The following is an 18,634-nucleotide window of genomic DNA, read 5'->3' as shown; positions in this document are numbered from 1 at the left end:
GAGAGTGTGAGTCACTCGAAAATGGGAATGAAACAAAGACCATCAAGTATTAGCTATGTACATTCTCTAGCCAGATAAATAGGTGGAGGTTGGCCCATTCAGATGCAGGCTAGCAGATGATTTGTGATTTCTGAACAGGTTGGAATACTAACTTTCTGTGACAGCTCTCAACTCGCATGGCCTGATAACATGCTTTCAAAAAACAAAACAAACCCAGTACCGTCCACAAGGCATATAATTTGTTGCTACTGTAAAGGATGCATTGTTGAAAATGATGTATAACAACATAGTGTTTTCCCATCAGAGAAACGTTAACATTTTCTTTTATTATGGCATTATTGGGATGGGATAAGAAATTCAGTTCGGTTAGCATTTAAAGGCTAACACGAAATTTGTGCTTTTATAAAGAATACATGAAGCAAAACGTAGCAGTCCTTCAGAACATGCACTTCTCTGAATTTTGCAATCCAGTTCTCCAGACAAGTAAATGTGCTCAAAAATGCATGTACTAGGTGGGCACAGAGTGCATATAAATGAAAAGAACATACAAGAATGCATTGCATTAGGCAAAACTGCATACTATATTGATATTTCTTGTTCTGGAAGAGCACCTGAACAAGGCTTTTGAAATGAAGAGGCCATTAAAGTAACATAGTGTAAGTTATCCCTCACTAAGCGTGTGCCCTTGGGATGTTTTGTACTACAACTCCCATCCATGCCAACCAGCATAGCTGTGCTGGCTGGTGCTGATGGGAGATATAGTCCAAAAATAATCCTGTTTGGTAGAGGCTGGTTTAAGTCCTAGGCAGAGTGACTTATTTAATTCACCCATGGAAATGCCTGTGTGAAACATGACAATAAACCATGATCAGGGAGACAAGTGTTGTCCTCTCATGCTCTACTGTGTTACAGCTTTGAACGCATGATTCTCCTCAGCCAACCTATGAATTTTGACACCTTGGTATAAACCCCATATTTCCCCTCCCTTGCACACCCTTCCCCCCAGCTGATTACACCAGTCACAAAATATGTGTCCCAGTATTGCGTGACATGTGGGCCTCCGCTGTCTCCCTGACATGCATCTTGGGCTATAGTATGGTAACCAGCACAGAACATATTTTCAGTGATTGGGAAATTGCTGGACAGCTTGCAGATATGCCTCTCGACATAGGGGACATCGATTTTTTTGAGCGTGGCGGATACTCGGCCTCTTTCGTGGAGGCGGCCAAAGCCACTGATCGTACCCTTTCGTGCTCTCATTAGGACTTGATTCGCAAAGTCGGCAGTGGGAAGGCACGCAGGGATCACGTTTTCTGAAAAGTGGATAGGGGTCTTCAGCTGAATGAGGGCTATATCGTAATCATAGGTTGCCAAAACAAATTTTTGATGTACGTATATTTTATCCACTGTATGAACTGTCCCTGTTCTTCCGCTCACCGTTGTGTTGACTTCCCCTGTGTGAGAACAACACAGTATAATCGTTATGTGATACAAATATGAGGTGCATTGGTATTCAAACTGGGTAGTGTTGTTATTAAAATTCCCCCCATCAATTAGAATATAATAAAAACAACAACACTTGTATTCTACAACATTTGATCCAGAATAAATACAAAACTTGCTGTTCTTTTCCCAACTCACCCAGTCCTTGCTCATAAAACTATGTCTTTCCACCCTCCCAGAACCCCAACTTCTGGATGTCTAATGATAATAATTTTGACACCTATTATTTGGCACCTGATAATACATTTAACTGAATTAACAAATAGATTTAAAAAAATTCAATGGAAGAAAGAACAAAGAACAGAGAAGGGGAATGAAAATGGCAATATTTTCTGAGATTCTGTGGCAGCTGCCAGAGGTAAGCAGGGGCTGCACACACCTCCTGAATCGCCAAAAAGGTAAGGAAGCCCCGCCAGGTATCTTCAAGATGATCTGCTTCCTACTAAATATTTGAAAGACATTTGAAGCGCATTCTTTCATTCAAATAATTCTGGGAACTGCAGTAGTCTGCTACTGGGAATATTTCTGGGACCAGTCTTCCCACTACGCATAGCGAGGGCAGCTTATTTCGGGAGTCACTCAAAGGTTGGAAACTGATAGCAATTTATTATTGTTGCATTTTTCCTGCCAGGAAAGGGAGGAAGTACTTGTGGGATTTGCTCTCTCCAGTGACAGAATAATTTGTCCAGCTTGGGTATTATGCACCTCGATATGTATGTGCGCGCGCGCACACACACACCATTTGCTGCTCTGACTCAGACAGGCTGGCCCTAGGCATTCCATGATTGGAACTCGCACTTTCTGTGGGTGGGTGCTAATCCTCCCCACCCCCAGTGTATTTTCTCAATTACCATTGAGATTCCAAAGCTGCAAGTTTCCCCACGGAAAAAACACCATCCTTTGAGCATCACAGTTTACACCCAATTCATTCACATCCACCTGTCCACTTCTGTTCTGATTTCTTTAAAAAAAAAAAATCCCACAAGATGAATACTGTAACACACACACACAGCCTGCCACAGCTCACATCCAAAGGCTTATTTACAAAACATTAATTTTGGTGAGATATTGAGTAAGATACTAAAACCTATTAGTGATTATCTCTGTGTACCTCACCTACCAATTTTTTTTTTTTTTGCAATTTAGCATCTTTGAATAGGTGACAAAAATCGAAAATACCCACCAACAACAACTTTCAGCGTTCTTGTCTGATTTATACAATGAGCCGCGGTAAGCACAAACTCTGGGCTCAAAATGGTCCCCCCGCAAAACCCTTCTCCTGCATCATCTATCAGAAGTGCCTGAAAAAGAAGCAGGTACAAAAATCAGGATTGTGTGAGTAAGTAGCTTTTTGTCTGAGGGAGAAATGACGCCACAGGATGTATTACGTCTTCTTACTAGAACACCTGTAAGAATCAAAATAAGGCAGAGCCAAATGAGGGGGAAACCAAAATAAGGACATACAAAGAAAGTGAAGAAAAGAAAATAGTATATTGACAAAAGCAACTTTTAAGTGCCTGAGTGATGTGGTGCATTTCTGCCAGGGGTTTAATGGGAAGGAGGGCCGGATCTGCCATTAGGCAGAGTGACGCAGCTTTCTCAGGCAGCAGGGGCAAGCTAAGGAGCAAGGAGTGAGAAAAGCTGTGAGGGCCATACAGCCTGGCCTGAACCCCATAAGTTAGCCTGTTGCCTGAAGGTGTAGTGGAGGACTCTGCCCCATCAACCAAGGCTGAATTAAAAGTATATGTACAGAGAATGGAGGAGATGCCATCTTGCCCTTTGCCTCAGGCAGCAAAATGCCTTGATGGGAAGAGCCCAGGGTTGGTTAAGGAATCGCCAAACTGCCAATTCCAAAAGAGATTCATTTGTGTGATTCACTCAGGATGGAGCATGAGCTGGATAGTCTACTTCAGAATCTGAAGTCCTGTGGGTAACCTGATGAGGCTGAAGGTTGCAGGCCCATAGCCCCGAATCTCTTATTGTAAATGCTATTTATTGCCTTAAAAAAAGAAGAAGTTTAAAAACAGGAAATCCAGCCAGCCAGCCACAACCTGGAGTGGGGATCCTTGCTGTTCCCCACTTTAATACAATATGGGAGCAGTTAAAAATGATAGAATCAGTGTCCATTGTTAAATATGGATAATAAACGAGTATATAATATTTATACAAGATACATGGCAGAGTAACTTACCTGCCAAGGACATTGGCCCAGTTCACAATCCACTCCGTTAACTATTCTGACACCACGGTCCTCGTCAGGATCTTCTTTGACCCCATACAATGGCTCTTCATCTTGGGGACCAGGGCTTGGGAGAATCTGTGTGCCATAATCTGAATCTTCTAAAGAACTTGCTTCTCTCTTTGCCACCTTCTTTTTCTGAATCCGACCACAGGGATATGGAACTGCAAAACCGGCATTTTAAATTAGCCAACACAACCAAACCAACTTGTGCCAATGAAACAAAAAAGCCAATCTTTTAAAATCTTTTTCTACGAAGGGCTGGAATATTCTTTTTATTATTATATTCATTTATACCCTGCCTTTTCCCCTGATGATACTCAAGACAGCTTACAGATAAAAATAAGAACCACTAAAACCAGAAAAAAATAATTAAAGATTAGAATCTAATTAAATCTCTCTCCGTCTCTCTCTCTCACACACACATCTATTAAAATCATACAAATAATTACAAAAAAAGGCATGGCACAAGCCCCCTCATTAAAAGCAGCCAGTTTCCAAAGGCTGTTGAAACAAGAATGCTTTCACCTGTTGGCAGAAGAACAACAAGGAGGGAGCCAGTCCAGCTTCTCTAGGGAAGGAATTCCAAAGTCTGGGAGCAGCCACTGAAAAGGCCCTGTCCCACATCCCTACCAAGTATATCTGTGAGGGTGGTGGGAGCTAGAGAAGGGCCTCACCCAAAGATCTCAAAACCCAAGTAGGTTTGTATGAGTCCTTCAGACTACTTTGACCCAAGCTATTTAGGGCTTTCTTAGCCATAACTAACACTTTGAATTTTGCCCAGAAACAGATTGGTAGTCAGTGGAGCTGTTGTAAAAAGGGAGTCATATGCTCCCTATAACCAGTCCTGGGTCAAGAAACTGGCTCCTGGATGTGGCTTGGATCCAGGAAGATGAATTGTGGACAAAGTAGGTAAAGAAGGGAAGTTAGAAGACAAAGACCCATTGAACTCAATGGAGCATTATTATTTTTAATAAACATTCATAAGAGTGCCTGATTAATCTTCCTGTGACCAACTATCTTTTCACTGCATCTTTCAAAAATGATGAAATTTAAAAAGCACAGAGGAAAGACATAGGTCATCCTGGACCTTAAAATGAAAACATCAGCTAAAGGACCTTCAGATCTAATGGTCAAATCATTTATTTATTTTTAAATTTAAAAATTCTCTCAGGCCCTTAAAACACTTCAGAATCTGTGCACTCAGTTAGAAACAAACTATATATCAATAATAAAGGATGCAGGACACAAAGTGTAGGTAGAAGTATTTTGTGGTTTTATATTCTGATTTTATCCTGTGAACCGCCCTTAGACCTGCGGGTATAGGGCAGTATATAAATCAAGTCGAATCAAATTTAAATAAATAAATAAATGTGGAACATCACAAAGGTTTAGATATGAAATTAGGGTTTAACTTTAAAATGCATCTTGGGTGAGGAAAAAAAACGATGAAAAAAATCAGTACCTCCAGTCTCTCTCTCTTAATATCTTTTTTTTGGTACTATGAATTATTTTAAGGTAGAAATCAAAAGAACAAATTCTATGGGTGCTTCTGAATGGCTATTTATTGTGATATGGGCGCTCTTCATGTATGCAGTATTTTAATTTTGCAGTAGCCAGAAAACGTTGTCAGCATCAATATGCCAGCCCATATCCCTCTTCCTCTGCTTTAACTGATTTTGTTAATAGGAGACACAACAACGTTTGACTGAAGACTCCTGGAAATTTATGGATTGATTTCAGAACATGAAGAGAAAAAACGGAGATAAGAAAGTTTGAGAATATCCTTGTACAAGGAGAAAAGCAAACTCAAAATTAAACTGTTGGTAGCATTAAAAAAGACAATGCATGCAAAAATGCACCCCAAAAATAAAAATATATAATTACAACAAGTTGCTTCAACCAAACAAATGGCTTCATACCTGTAGGAATGCAGGAATGTCCATTGTTTTCCAGAATATATCCATTGGCACAAAAGCATTCAATATTGTTTTCTACAAGCTTGCAGAACTGCTGACAGCCACCATTCTGCAATTTGCAGGATCTTTGTATGACTGTATAAAAGACAAATACACGAGTGCTGAAAAATAAATTAACACACATTCTTCAGGCAATGGTTAAAATGTCACTTAGAGCCAGAGCCGTTTTCCTCTAGGTTGTAAATTCTTCAAGGCATTTTTTTTTTGCACTGGGTAATTCCTTTGTGTTCTCTACTGTTTAAGCTAAAGCTCTATCAATGGACAAATGGGGCAATTGTTGAGGGTCACTGAAAAGCCAACTGCTGGAGGGAAACTGGTTTGTAGTCTAGCGATTTCATAACCGCATAACGTCCTCCAAGACGTAGCAACGATTTTGAAAACGTGTGTTCTTTGCTCCAGTAGGAGAAACAAAATAAAGCCTCATTTATGTTTGAACCAGAAATCATGGTTTGTTGTTCCCTAACAAGCCACGATCAGCAAGCCAACAAAAGAAAAACAAATCACGGGCCAGGACTGGCTAGCTATCGTGGTTCGCTAGGGAGAAAGAAACCACAATCCCTGGAGGAGCGAAGTGGGAACAATTGGGCAGCAATTGCTCATTCACAATAAAGCACAATAAGCCATATAGTCAGGCTATCATTATGTGCAAATGCAACCATTGTGTGGATACCATAAATGCATAGGGGCATAAGAATCAAACCTGCTGGATCAGATCAGCATCTTATTCTCAGTGGTCAACCAGATGGCCATGAGAAGCATTCTTGAATACTTATCTAATACATATGGGAATCTTGTTTTGCTCAAGTTACCACATTTAAAGAAGAATGTTTTCTTCAACCCTACACTCAGGTGCATAGGCTCTCCCTTCCTTGGGATCTCACAGTAAGGAAGATTTAAAAGGATCAAGGAACTGAAATGATAGGTGACATCTGCCTCTAGTTCCCAACCGTGGCTGTACAGCATATTATTATGAATGTTGGGGAGTCCCCTAAACCAATAAATTAATAAATGGTAAGATTTTGGGATGTGAAGGGAGAAATACAAACTGAAGAGGAAATCCTGGCCTAGCCTATGCAAAAGGACGTGGCCAAGCTTGGGCTGTTACAAAACAATGCAGGGCCACTGAGGGCCATTGGCAATGAAAGAGAACTGTCAGGGGTGCCAACATGAATAAAATATTGTGGGGGGCCCGGGTAAGCCCTGCCCTGCATAATCTATCACATGACACAGTGCACACACAACATTTGAATGGGAATGTCCATCAACTTTCTGAGGCTCAAGCCCCCACGAACGCCAGGAGTTGGCTCCTAAGTTTCTGGTGTAAAGAGAGACAAGTTGCCGGGGTAACTGGATGTAATGAGACAGGATGAGGGGGGGGGCTTGCACAAAGCTTGGAATAGTTGAAAAAGGCAGGACAATTTAGGTTGGCTGGCTGGGAGAGATGCCTTCGACTCCAATATTGTACTGCTGTGAGGAACAAGCCCCTCTTGAGATGAACATGCTGTAACACCTGTAGTCTCTCCATCTAAATTCTAGGGGCTAGGTTATGGGACATAGAGCGACAGGAACTGACTTTAGCTGCGAGGAAACCATGTTCTCCTCTTTATTTTCATCTCTCTTGGGCACAGGAATCTAATCCTTACAATTTCTGTTCAAGCCACAAGAAAGAAGGGCTTTCGCGCTGGCTAGGTTTAACGCTAACCCGTCTAACCTCCTCTGGGGTAGGTTCGCAGGGACAGCAGAAGGAGACAGGATCTGCCCATGTGACACCCACCCAGTTGAAACTCTGGCTCACATGGTCCTCAAATGCAAAATGTATGCTGATATCTGCCAGCAATAATTGGACCAACTATGTATTCCAAACTGGAAACCGGCAATAAAGGTTACACGCTTCCTATTACAGGGGATAGACCAGGTGTGATTGTAACTGGACCATTTATTTTAACGTTTGTAAATGATGTCAATAAAGGTTTTGATTGATTGATCATCTAAATTCAGGTGTAAATTATGTGAATAAATCCTATTTCTTAAAGCTACCACAGCCTCTGCCATGTCTTCAGTTCTCCAAAGGAACACAGACCCTGGTCGAGGACAAAGACCACAGCTCGTTAGGGTTTGGGGTGGCAAAATGTATGCTGATAAAAAGTGGAATCTGTGGGAAAAGTGGAATCTGTGTTTCACGAAGAGAACGAAGGCCTGGGAGCAACGTGCACCTGAAGTAGAAAATAGAGGGGGGAAGACCAACAACCTTCGAGTCGGAAGGAAAACTAGCAGAGAAAGAGAGAGGGAAATGGCATTGGCAGTTCCCACATTCATAACAACATATTTAGAAATGCTGTTCCGTATGGTCTCAACCTTAGGGTGCTTGTTTGGAGCTGTATGGAACCCACCCTCAGAGAACGTAGTGAAATAAACCAACAAATAAGAACGCCACTGCTCTTTTGCAACTGAAGCACAACTTACCACTATCACAGTTCGTCCCATCATAGCCATCCAAACAAGTGCAGGTGTATTTATTAATGCCATCTTTGCACGTTCCACGGTCATGGCAAGGGTTTGAGGCACACTGGTCCCCATCTATCATTTGGGGGGAAATATACATTTTTGTAATATAGTTTCTTGTTATCCAAGGTATTAATGAATGTGTTAAGAATGAAAATATGAGGTTACCCGGTGTCACTTTTTATACTGGCTCCCCAAAATTCATCTAGTCCAGCTTCCTGTCAACACAGGGCATCTACCACGATGATGTCCCTGATTCAGCCTCTGCTTTAAAATCTCTTACAAAGGTCTGCTCCACTGTTGCTACTACAGCTCCTGTGCCTAAATCCTGCACATTACATTGAAGTAAGTTCCACCGAAATTAATAGAACTTGATATTGGACCGGGGCCTTATGAGCACACTTATTGTCGTTTAGAACATATAGATTAAGAGCTAAGGGTTCAGCTTTCATTCCTATTGCAAAATGCTGAGCATAAGCTCTGGACACAGCTGCTCACAGCTCTAAGAGTTGCTGCCATCGTTTGAAAATAGGAAGCCACCTTTGCAAACGTGGATTGTAATCCCTTGTTTGCTTTGGCTGGTCTCACTCTCACCCCCACCAGAATGCAAACTCTTCCACCAGCAGGCTTTGCTTCTGTTGTTTCAAATGCCATATATATATGTTGAAGGCACCAATCAGTCAATTTGTGGCATAGGGTCTTCCTTTATCAGTTTTATGCAGCCATGGAGGAGTAGAAACACACAATTTAGCGTCTCCGAAAATGTTTTCTACTAAGATACAGGATGGGAGAGCATGAACTATCAAAACATGGAGCTATAGTTCCTTGGTCACAATCAAAGTAGTTCACATGAACCTGGCACAACTAAAAACTGTTCTAGCTAAAAAGTGTAATTGAATCTGAATTAATAATAAAATAATAATAATAATAATAATAATAATAATAATAATAATGTATATCCCACATTAGTCATACTGTGAGTAGACTCATAGAAGTCAAGCAACTCAAATCTACTTGGATTATTGTCTTAGTTTGATATTACCCAATGAATCAATTAATTTATTTTTTATCTAATGCATATCAACTGTATTTTAAAGAAATATTTGGTTAAAAAAACATACGCATCTCTTACCTACGTACACATTCCAGAACTCCTCCTAATAAGAAAACAGCAGATTTTATTTACAACAATATAACAGTTCTTCCAACAGCAGCAGCAGCAGCAGCAGCAGCAGTAGCAGTAGCTCTTCCCATAATTTGGCCATGTTAGAGCTCCGGTGCCATACTTCACCCTAGCTGTGACTGCTGTCCCAGAAGCACAGATGTACCTGTAACTTTGGATCCTTACTCACCCCAATGAGATAGTCTTCAAACAGACTCAGCAGAACCCATTGTAGCGATCAGTTTAAAAATTAGCCAGGCTGTAGAGGGTTAACCCTGTTAGAACCCTAAGAACCCAGGGGGGAGGGCTCTGGGGGAGTATAAAAACCCCACCCCTGGAGTCAGTGAGGTTGTTGAAGGGAGTTGTTGGTTGAAGTCAGTCAGGTTAGAGTTGGTGTGAAGATAAGAGCTGGTTAATATTGAGGTGGTTGTTAAACAGGGAGATAGACAGACAGGATACAGTGTGATGAGATTAGTGATAAATATTAGTAGTTATATTTAGAGGTAATAGGCCGGTAATTCAGATTTAGAGGTATTAGGCCGGTATAGGAACCATCTGTTATTTGAAACCGTTTAAGCTTTGTACAGTAACCAATACGCATAAGAACATTCAAATAAACTATCTTGTTTTATTTTACGATATCCTGGTCTGAGGTGTGTGAGTGACTGAAAGTATTTGTTTGTCGTAGGCACATCACCAATAGACCGTCAAACGTCCGGGGGTGATGTGCAGGTCAGAGTGACCGCGACACCCATCTACCCAATGTAGACCCACTTGTTAATTTTCAGACCACATATTCATTGGGCAGCAGTGCCGCTTTTGTGATCCACCTTAGGTCAGGCTGTGACCCAACTGAGGACCAGTATAGACAGGCCAACAGTATAGACAGAGTATGCCAATTAAGGTCTGACTAAAGGACATATTTCAGTCCTCTGCCAATTTCTGCTACTGCATGCCGCCTAGCAAAATGGAACTGCTTAAGGCAGATCTAACAAACAGTACTAATGCCATGTGTTAATGTAACCCGCCTAGGGACATTAGGTGGGAGTGTGGGTAGATTAAGAAGAAGACGACTATGTCAAGTATCAGCAAGAGCTATGCATATATTTACAACTTCAAACAGATCTGGGAGTATTTGCAAAAAATGATCGCATTTGGTTTAATGGTAGCAATTGACTGCCATTATTAAATACTAAAAGAAAAGATGCATTAGCTAACTGAGAGACAATATTGCACTACCTGAACTAAGGCAACTTGAGGGAGGATGACTATTTCAGAGTTCCCCCTTTGCGTGTTGAGGTCACTGGACATTCCCCCAATACATCACACAGCAATTTAAGTTTAAGGTTTTTGGCATTATTTTGGCCACAACTTTATTTAAAATACAACCAAATGTGAGTGGTTGCTTAGGCATTGGTTCATCCATCTGTCCCCCGCCCTGGGACAGATCTGACATCCCTAGCCGTCTAGGGAAGTCAGTAGGTAAACACCCCCAGAGAGAGGATGGAGCCATGTGTCAGGCCCTTCACCTCTCCCCGAATGTTCCCCGAGGCTCTTGCATGGCCCTTGCCCCTTGCAGGGGTACAGATGAGAGCCCATCGAGCCCCAGGATTCCTTTAATGGAATACCCCTATAAGCAGCAGCAATTTTGAGGGGTAGGCCCAGCCTTTCCATACCCCTCCATCAACCAATTTTTAAACCAATGCCTAACCGCCAACCTTACAAGTTGTGACGATTTGCTACGCAGTAGGCAAAAACCAAATGGCACAGCCAATCAGCCAAATGGACAAAATTCCTACCAGGCCCCTGCCCCAAAGCAGGCGACCCCATGACAGGCATAGCAATGTCAAAGCAAAAGGACCTTAAAGACGGTGGGCGGGCGATCCATTGCACTGGCAAAAGTGAAACTAAAAGCTGCCCACAAAGAATTTATACCCGCTATCACTATCAATCATTAACTTGCAACATGACTCCCCCCCCCAAACAAACTGTCCAATTCCCCTGTGGCCATTAGACTGATCTGCCCAGCAATCCCAGGGGATGTCCTGTTAACCCCTACCGCAATGCGTGCTCTCAATGAATAAAGAACCCGATTTGCAAGAAGGTAGCTGCTGTGTTGTTAATTTTGTTTCATCACTGTAATGTTTGTAACAATCTAATATTTCTAATAGGTATGGCACATCAGTGTTAAGTTCCTACTTTTCTTAACTTTGCTTCTACGCCTTAAGCATCCTTAATACCTTGTACCTACACTGTTAACATTCTTAATACTTATAACGATTTTAATGGTTTTTTGTTTTTGGTCTTGGCTGTCCTATATCTTATGAAGAACCACTGTATCTCGGCTCTTTTTGTATGGTAATAAAAATAATAGAAATACATTAATAAAATATTAATAAAGGAATAAGCTGCTGCACACATATATGTAAGCATGGGGAAAATATCATTTAAGATGCAATATAAAAACAGGGCCAACCACACACTACTGAGTGCACCTTCACAACAGAGTTGTCAGAGTGGTATTAATCAACAGTCTGTCTTGACCCTTCCTGCTTGTCTGCTCCCTTTTCCATTATTATTGCCCACAATTTCCTCCCTCCTCTGCTTTGTCTAGGACAGGAATGGGGAGCCTGCAGAATGATGTCAATGGACTACAATTCCCACCATCCCTTACCATTGACAATGCTGGCTGGGACTAATGGGAGTTGGTTTCCAAAAATATCTGTACAGTCACAGGTTCCCCATTCCTGGCTTAGGGAGAGAGATATGGAGAGATATGTCTGTGTTTCAGCTTGTTCTCCAGCTGGAAGAAGCAATAGTAGGGAAGAAGAGGGAAAAGCAGTAGCACATGGAGAGAACGCTAGGGTATTGCAGGAGTAGGAAGCTGTTAAATGCAGCTGACAGTTCCACCGTGAAAGCACGGCTGATAGAACATAGCTGTCAGCCCTGTTTTGATCTTGCTCCGGAGGACAGAAACCAGCAGCCATATTAAGGCAAAGCAAAGACATTGGCCAGCTTTGTCCTTACAGTTTTCTCTTGGTCTTCGAAGGCTTCTCTGGCTTCCTCCTTAGAGCACCTCTCTTCCATGCACTCCCTTTCAATGTTTCCTTGCTTAAACTCCTCAAAGGCAGAATTGGCACGCTTTGCTCTTTCCAAAAAATTGTTTGCCTTTTTATCCTGTAGAAACACTAAAGGAAAAAAACAAACACAAAAAACACAACCCACTAATGTCTCATATGCAAATTTCAAAACACATTATGGATAACTGTTTTGCATTTATAGATAAATGTTGCACATGGTTTCACATCTTTACTTGTGATAGAAAGTACACCTTGGTTCTTTCTCTCTCTCCGTCTCATGTGCATGTTGTATGAGGCAGCATCCACAGAGGAACAGTGATTCAGTTCTTAGGTTCATATGTTTGCCTATGAAGAGAAGACAAGCCACCCAGTGCTTGTGGTGGCTGCTGCTCCCTTGAGGAGGTTGACTTACTTTACTTCGCTTCCAGCCTTCTCATACTTCACTTGGGGCAAAGAGAAAGCCATCCCATTTGGGCAGCTGAAAACAGCAAGCTCATCCCCACCCCAGTCCACCCACTGCATTTCACATGGCATTCACACATTGTTGTACACACCAGAGTGGGAGGAGGGAATGTATTCACTTGATGCACACTACCTGTTGCGTTTTTCCACCCCTTGCAATCCACTCCCCGACTGTGCATGTGCTGCAATGCCTGCATGAGCAATGGCTGTCTCAAATGCACACACCTCAGCTTAGCTGTGAATGTGGTTTAAGTTTTCCTTTTGAAATGAAGCTGGTTTGAGGGAAAACACATCAAACAGCAGGACTGCTCAAGAACCTACAAGATAACTCTGCATTTCAGTTACAGGTAGGTAGCCGTGTTGGTCTGACGTAGTCGAAACAAAATAAAAAAATTCCTTCCAACAGTACCTTAGAGACCAACTAAGTTTGTCATAGGTATGAGCTTTCGTGTGCATGCACACTTCTTCAGATACCTGAAGAAGTGTGCATGCACATGAAAGCTCATACCTATGACAAACTTAGTTGGTCTCTGAGGTGCTGCTGGAAGGAATTTGTTTATTTTGTTTCGTCTGCATTTCGGGTAACACCATGTGTACATGGATCAAAAAGGGAGGTAGTGAGAGTGCACTGGAACCAGAGGAAACAGTAATGTGTACACAGCTTTAGTTGCTCCCACAGCAGTAAAGTCCCTCAGAAACCTCCCATGATCATTGGATGCTCTCTTTCCATACAGCATGGGGTAAAGAAACAGGTGGAAGGAGGGCTTCCAGCATAATAGCCTGTAGCTGCAGGGTGGGTGGCTATCACAGGCACCAGGAGACTTCCCTGGTCTATGTCTCAGGAATTCTCAAAATTCCTACTTAGACCACTATATTGGATTTCGGTACATGCCACGAAGATGTGGGAGCAAAATTCATCATTCTAGGATTGCCACTCTGCACATCTTGTAAGCAGTCACTTTCTGCAGGCATCACCTTGCTGCTCTCAAAATTGCACACTCTCCATCTTTTTGTCATTTGCTCCTTTCGTTTGTAGTCTGTTGATGGTCTGTTGGTTCTCTCTCACCCTGGGCTCTGCCTCTTAAAGCCTGATGGCCAAACACAAATCTCTGGCCTTATCTTTGATTCTTCCTCTCCCCCCCCTCCCCAAATCATTGCAGAAATCTACCAATTCATCTGCAAAACCTCAGCTAGAACCTCAGCTGCATCCTCTGGTCATCTCCCACCTTGACTGCTCCAGCTGTCTTCTCTGGCTTACACCTTTCACAACTTTCTATATCCCTCAGTTTCAACTGCCCAAATTATTCACATTCCCAGTCACCCCCTCTAAAGTTTTCCATTGCATTAAGGAGGAGGCAGGTAGGTGAGGAAAGGCTTATTCTGCCTCCACATCTGCTGTTACGCTCATAATTATCAGCCGCCTCCCCCAGCATTTAAGTTGCACATCAAGTGCAAAGGTGCATTTAACATCATGTTGTGGTGGCCATTACTACTACATCGTGTGTGGCAGCGAATTCCATAAATTTAACTACCTTTGGTGTGAATAAATACTACCTTTTGCCTCACCTGTTCCCTGCCAACCGTTGGGGATTCCCGAGAAGAGGTTTATGAAGACCCAAAATGGGGCAGCATCACTTTTTCACTGGATGTTATTGTTTCCGTGTCCCTAGTCCCATCCCATATCGGCCACTTCAGTTCCCATTATAACCAAAGCACATGAAGAAATGCAGATCATCATTCGACTGGGTCGATTTAATGTGATGTACACTATAATCCTAAGCAACTGTACTGAACAGTGGGTTACAGTTAAATTAGCATAGCTTGCTTCCATGCCCCCAAAATAGTGTTTACTAACAGAGTGTTAACATTCATAAAGCCTATATTGCATTTGCTGACGACATGAAAAGGAACTTAAAACACCAAAGCTAGCTACTTGTTTAAAAATATCACTCCAGATTGCCAGTGGGGTCTTGTTATATTGTACGTGAAGTTTTTATGAAGTTATGCTGTTCATAGCAGCATTGGTGTGTTTGAGAGAACAAGCATATTAAATTTATTGCCACAACTTCATTGATCTGTGAAATGTTAAGATTCCTCCCACCCCAACTAAAATCAGGTGCATTTCTTCATTTCATGGAAACATTACTTCCACTATCATTCTCACCATTTCTTGTTTATTAACTCCTTCTGTGTCACTTTTTATTTTTCCTTCCTCTTTTTAAAAAAACCAAATCACCACATTCTTACCAAATCACCTGTCTTCTGGGAACAATATTAGATATATGTTTCTGCCTTCCTCATACGAAACATGTATTTGCTATATGAAGAGCTCTTTCCCTTGTCATGTATATCATTTTCTCTCCTATCACCCCTGTAGCTGAAAGAGAAGGTATTTTTACCATCTCACAGATAGAACTGCATTCCAGGGTGCTTTCTCACACCATTTAAATCACATTGAAAGCAACACACACACCCCAAAAGAATTTTGCGAACTGTAGTTCCTCAATGCATTGTAGCGATGTGATGGGTAATCTATAGTTTCCAGGATTATTTGGGGCGGGGCGGGGAGTGCTTTAAATGTATGGTGTATATGCAGCCTAAAAACTAATTCCCACACCATACGCAGGCAAACAAGATGCAATATACTTTATAATATACTGAGACCCTTTCAGTGGAGAAGACTCCTAATTTGTGACCCTTACTTTCTTCCTATGTACAAAGGAAAAAAAATTATTCTTATTCTAAATAAATGAAAGCAATTGCAATTGAGAGACAGAGAAATTATTTAAGGCTCTCTTACCATTTCTTTCTGCCTTCAGGAAACTTGACAGAGAAGTGAGAATCAGAATGAGGAACAGCTGGCTAGCCATGGTGCCTATCGGTGGAAAAACAACACACTGTTCTACTGCAGGGTCTAGCTGTGAATAAGGTTCAAACAGCACACTTCCTGTTGCTGGGCTGCACCTCTTATCACACATAACAAATGAGGTTGTGTTTGGATACAGATCCTCCAAATTATTGTGCTGAATGATAAGACATCCTGGTCTTTTCCAAGTAAGGTCATAAGAGGCAGAGTAAAGGCAAAGTGGTGCCATGGATGCTTCAAAATGCAGTTTCCCTTGCTTTTGTCCTCAGATATTTAGGCACAGAGGAAGTGTGTCTGTAAGTCAAAAGCTGATTACGTTTACAGAAACAAGCCCTCTGTTCACAACAAAATTCAAAACAAACCGATTCGGGCAATTTGTTCCTAATGAAGTCTCTCCACCCCCTTCCCCTTTCCAAAAACATTTTGTCATGGATGTCCCTTTTGCAGTACCTGAACAAGAAAATAAGGGAGGAGGAGAAGTGAAATGCCTATATTAGGGGTGGATGTGCCAAAAAATGAATTACATTAGTGAAAATAATATTCAAACATGCTTGCAAAAATGTGCACTTTAGGTCAAAACTGCACACGAAAGCATGGTTTCTAGGAGGTATTTGCACTAAAATGCTGAATAATTTTCATGAGATTTTTTTTTAAATAAAATAAAATTGCAAGCTGTTGCAGAAATGTGGAGAACTGAATTTAAGATTGGAAAAGTAAGCAACCCGAGAGAACCATAATTGACATATCCTTTCATCTGTACTCCTCATTGGGAAGGTGGCCCCAAGGTGATCCTCTGGTCATTTTGGTTGCTCTTCTGTGTACCCTAAATAAGCTCTATGTGCATATGGGTTAACTCAGTCTAACCCAGGCACCCCCAAACTTCGGCCCTCCAGATGTTTTGGACTACAATTCTCATCTTCCCCGACCACTGGTCCTGTTAGCTAGGGATCATAGGAGTTGTAGGCCAAAACATCTGGAGAGCCGCAGTTTGGGGATGCCTGGTAACCTACCTCGGAGGGTTGTTGAAAGCGTTAAGAGCGGGGATGGGAATGTACGTAGAAGAAGAAGAGGAGTTTGGATTTGATATCCCGCTTTATCACTACCCTAAGGAGTCTCAAAGCGGCTAATAATCTCCTTTCCCCTCCTCCCCCACAACAGACACCCTGTGAGGTGGGTAGGGCCGAGAGACTTCAGAGAAATGTAACTAGCCCACGGTCACCCAGCAGCTGCATGTGGAGGAGCCAGGGCCGGTGCCTCCACTTAGGCAAACTAGGCCATCGCCTAGGGCGCCGAAATGGAAGGGGCGCTGTCGAGCCTGCCCGCGGCCACCCGCCGCCTGCCCGCGCCAGCACCTCCACGCGCATTGCCGGAGCCTGGCAGGCGGCTGCTCGGCTCCGCCCCTGAAATGGAGGGGGCGCTGGCGAGCCTGCCCGCTGCCGCCCGCCCGCACTGCCCTCAAAGCGCACTTCCCCGGGCAAAGAGACCCGCATCCATTTTTTACCTGGGAGTAAAAAACTTCCACATGGAAGATAAAAACAATATTTATTTATTTTTTTAAAATCCTATTTCTTGCCAGTCTTCTGCTTCTTGAATATGTATGCATCAGAACTAAGTCTATTTGCATAAGGAAAAGATCATATCCCTTCTTCACTAACTGATTCCAAATAAAAGCTCATATACAGTTTCTTAAATTAGCCATTTATATTCACAGTAACTACTCAACCAGAATAGCGGAACATTTGCCATCTCACATATTACATAAGTAAGGTTAAAAACAGTCCGTTGTCATAAACTAGAAATGAAGCTGGATAGATCAAGATCTGTATACCCATCCCTGCTAAAGTTCAAGTGCATGCTAAATCCGAAATAATTTCTAGTTTATGACAACGGACTGTTTTTAACCTTACTTATGTAATATGTGAGATGGCAAATTCTGGTTGAGTAGTTGCTGTGAATATAAATGGCTAATTTAAGAAACTGTATATGAGCTTTTATTTGGAATCAGTTAGTGAAGAAGGGATATGATCTTTTCCTTATGCAAATAGACTTAGTTCTGATGCATACATATTCAAGAAGCAGAAGACTGGCAAGAAATAGGATTTTTAAATAAATAAATATTGTTTTTATCTTCCATGTGGAAGTTTTGTCCACTGGGAATGACAGAGATAGTCTTACTAAACTCTCATCAAATAATGATGCACATTTCAAATCCTATCCTTGTTTCTTTATAAAATAGAGCTACAGTAGGCAGGATGAGTATCGTAATCTAACTCCAAACAGGTGGAGCATGTGGATTTTGTTACTGTGTAGTAATTCTGGCAAAGAGAAGTGTTCAGAATCTGTGCTCATCTTAGGGCATGATGAGAGCCTGTTGGATCACACCAATGGGTCATCTAATCTAGTGTTGTGTTCTCACAGTGGCCCCCCAGATGCCCATGAGAACCTACAATTAGGACCTAAGCACAACAGCACTCTTTCCCTGTGGTTTTTGGCAACTAGTATGCAGAGCATACTGCCTCCAACCAGGGAGGACAGAACACAGCCATCAGGTTTGGTAGCCATTGATTCCCTTATTTTCCATGAATTTGCTGGTCTTCTTTTAAAGGTGTCTGAATCGTGGCCACCACCACCTCTTGTGTTTGAAATATGATTGGCAGGGGGGGGGGCACCAGAAGGTGATTTCACAGCGGCTCTGGGAGGAGCATCCGGTTCCCCAGATTAGGAGTCTACCGCTCTTAACCACTACACCACACTGGCATTCACAAACCATGTAGAGAGAAAGGAACAAAGCCAAGACAGCATCTCCTATCACTTTAAATACTTTGTCTTATGCAAACTGAA

The 18,634-nt window shown here is 42.1% G+C and overlaps 1 protein-coding gene across 2 annotated transcripts; it reads right to left on the bottom strand.

Moving 5' to 3' along the window:
* Positions 1–306: 306 nt before the first annotated feature.
* Positions 307–15,826, bottom strand: F10 (coagulation factor X). 2 transcript variants are annotated; one of them, XM_035114922.3, is made up of 8 exons: positions 15,728–15,826; positions 12,413–12,573; positions 9,356–9,380; positions 8,185–8,298; positions 5,665–5,796; positions 3,695–3,906; positions 2,687–2,804; positions 307–1,454 (listed from the first exon to the last, which is right to left on the bottom strand). In XM_035114922.3, the coding sequence occupies exons 1-8, from the start codon at positions 15,795–15,797 to the stop codon at positions 907–909; spliced, it is 1,380 nt and encodes a 459-aa protein (XP_034970813.2). In that variant the 5' UTR covers positions 15,798–15,826; the 3' UTR covers positions 307–906. The 2 variants fall into 2 exon arrangements, with proteins under 2 accessions (XP_034970813.2, XP_088524715.1); XM_088668589.1 differs by lacking the exon at positions 15,728–15,826 and adding an exon at positions 12,717–12,869.
* Between the last annotated feature and the right edge of the window lie 2,808 nt (positions 15,827–18,634).

Source organism: Zootoca vivipara, chromosome 4 (assembly GCF_965207765.1).
Source record: "Zootoca vivipara chromosome 4, rZooViv2.hap1.1, whole genome shotgun sequence".
NCBI classification, from domain to species: domain Eukaryota; kingdom Metazoa; phylum Chordata; class Lepidosauria; order Squamata; family Lacertidae; genus Zootoca; species Zootoca vivipara.
Note: the sequence above shows the minus strand (reverse complement) of the source record. Positions and strands in the feature narration are given on the sequence as shown.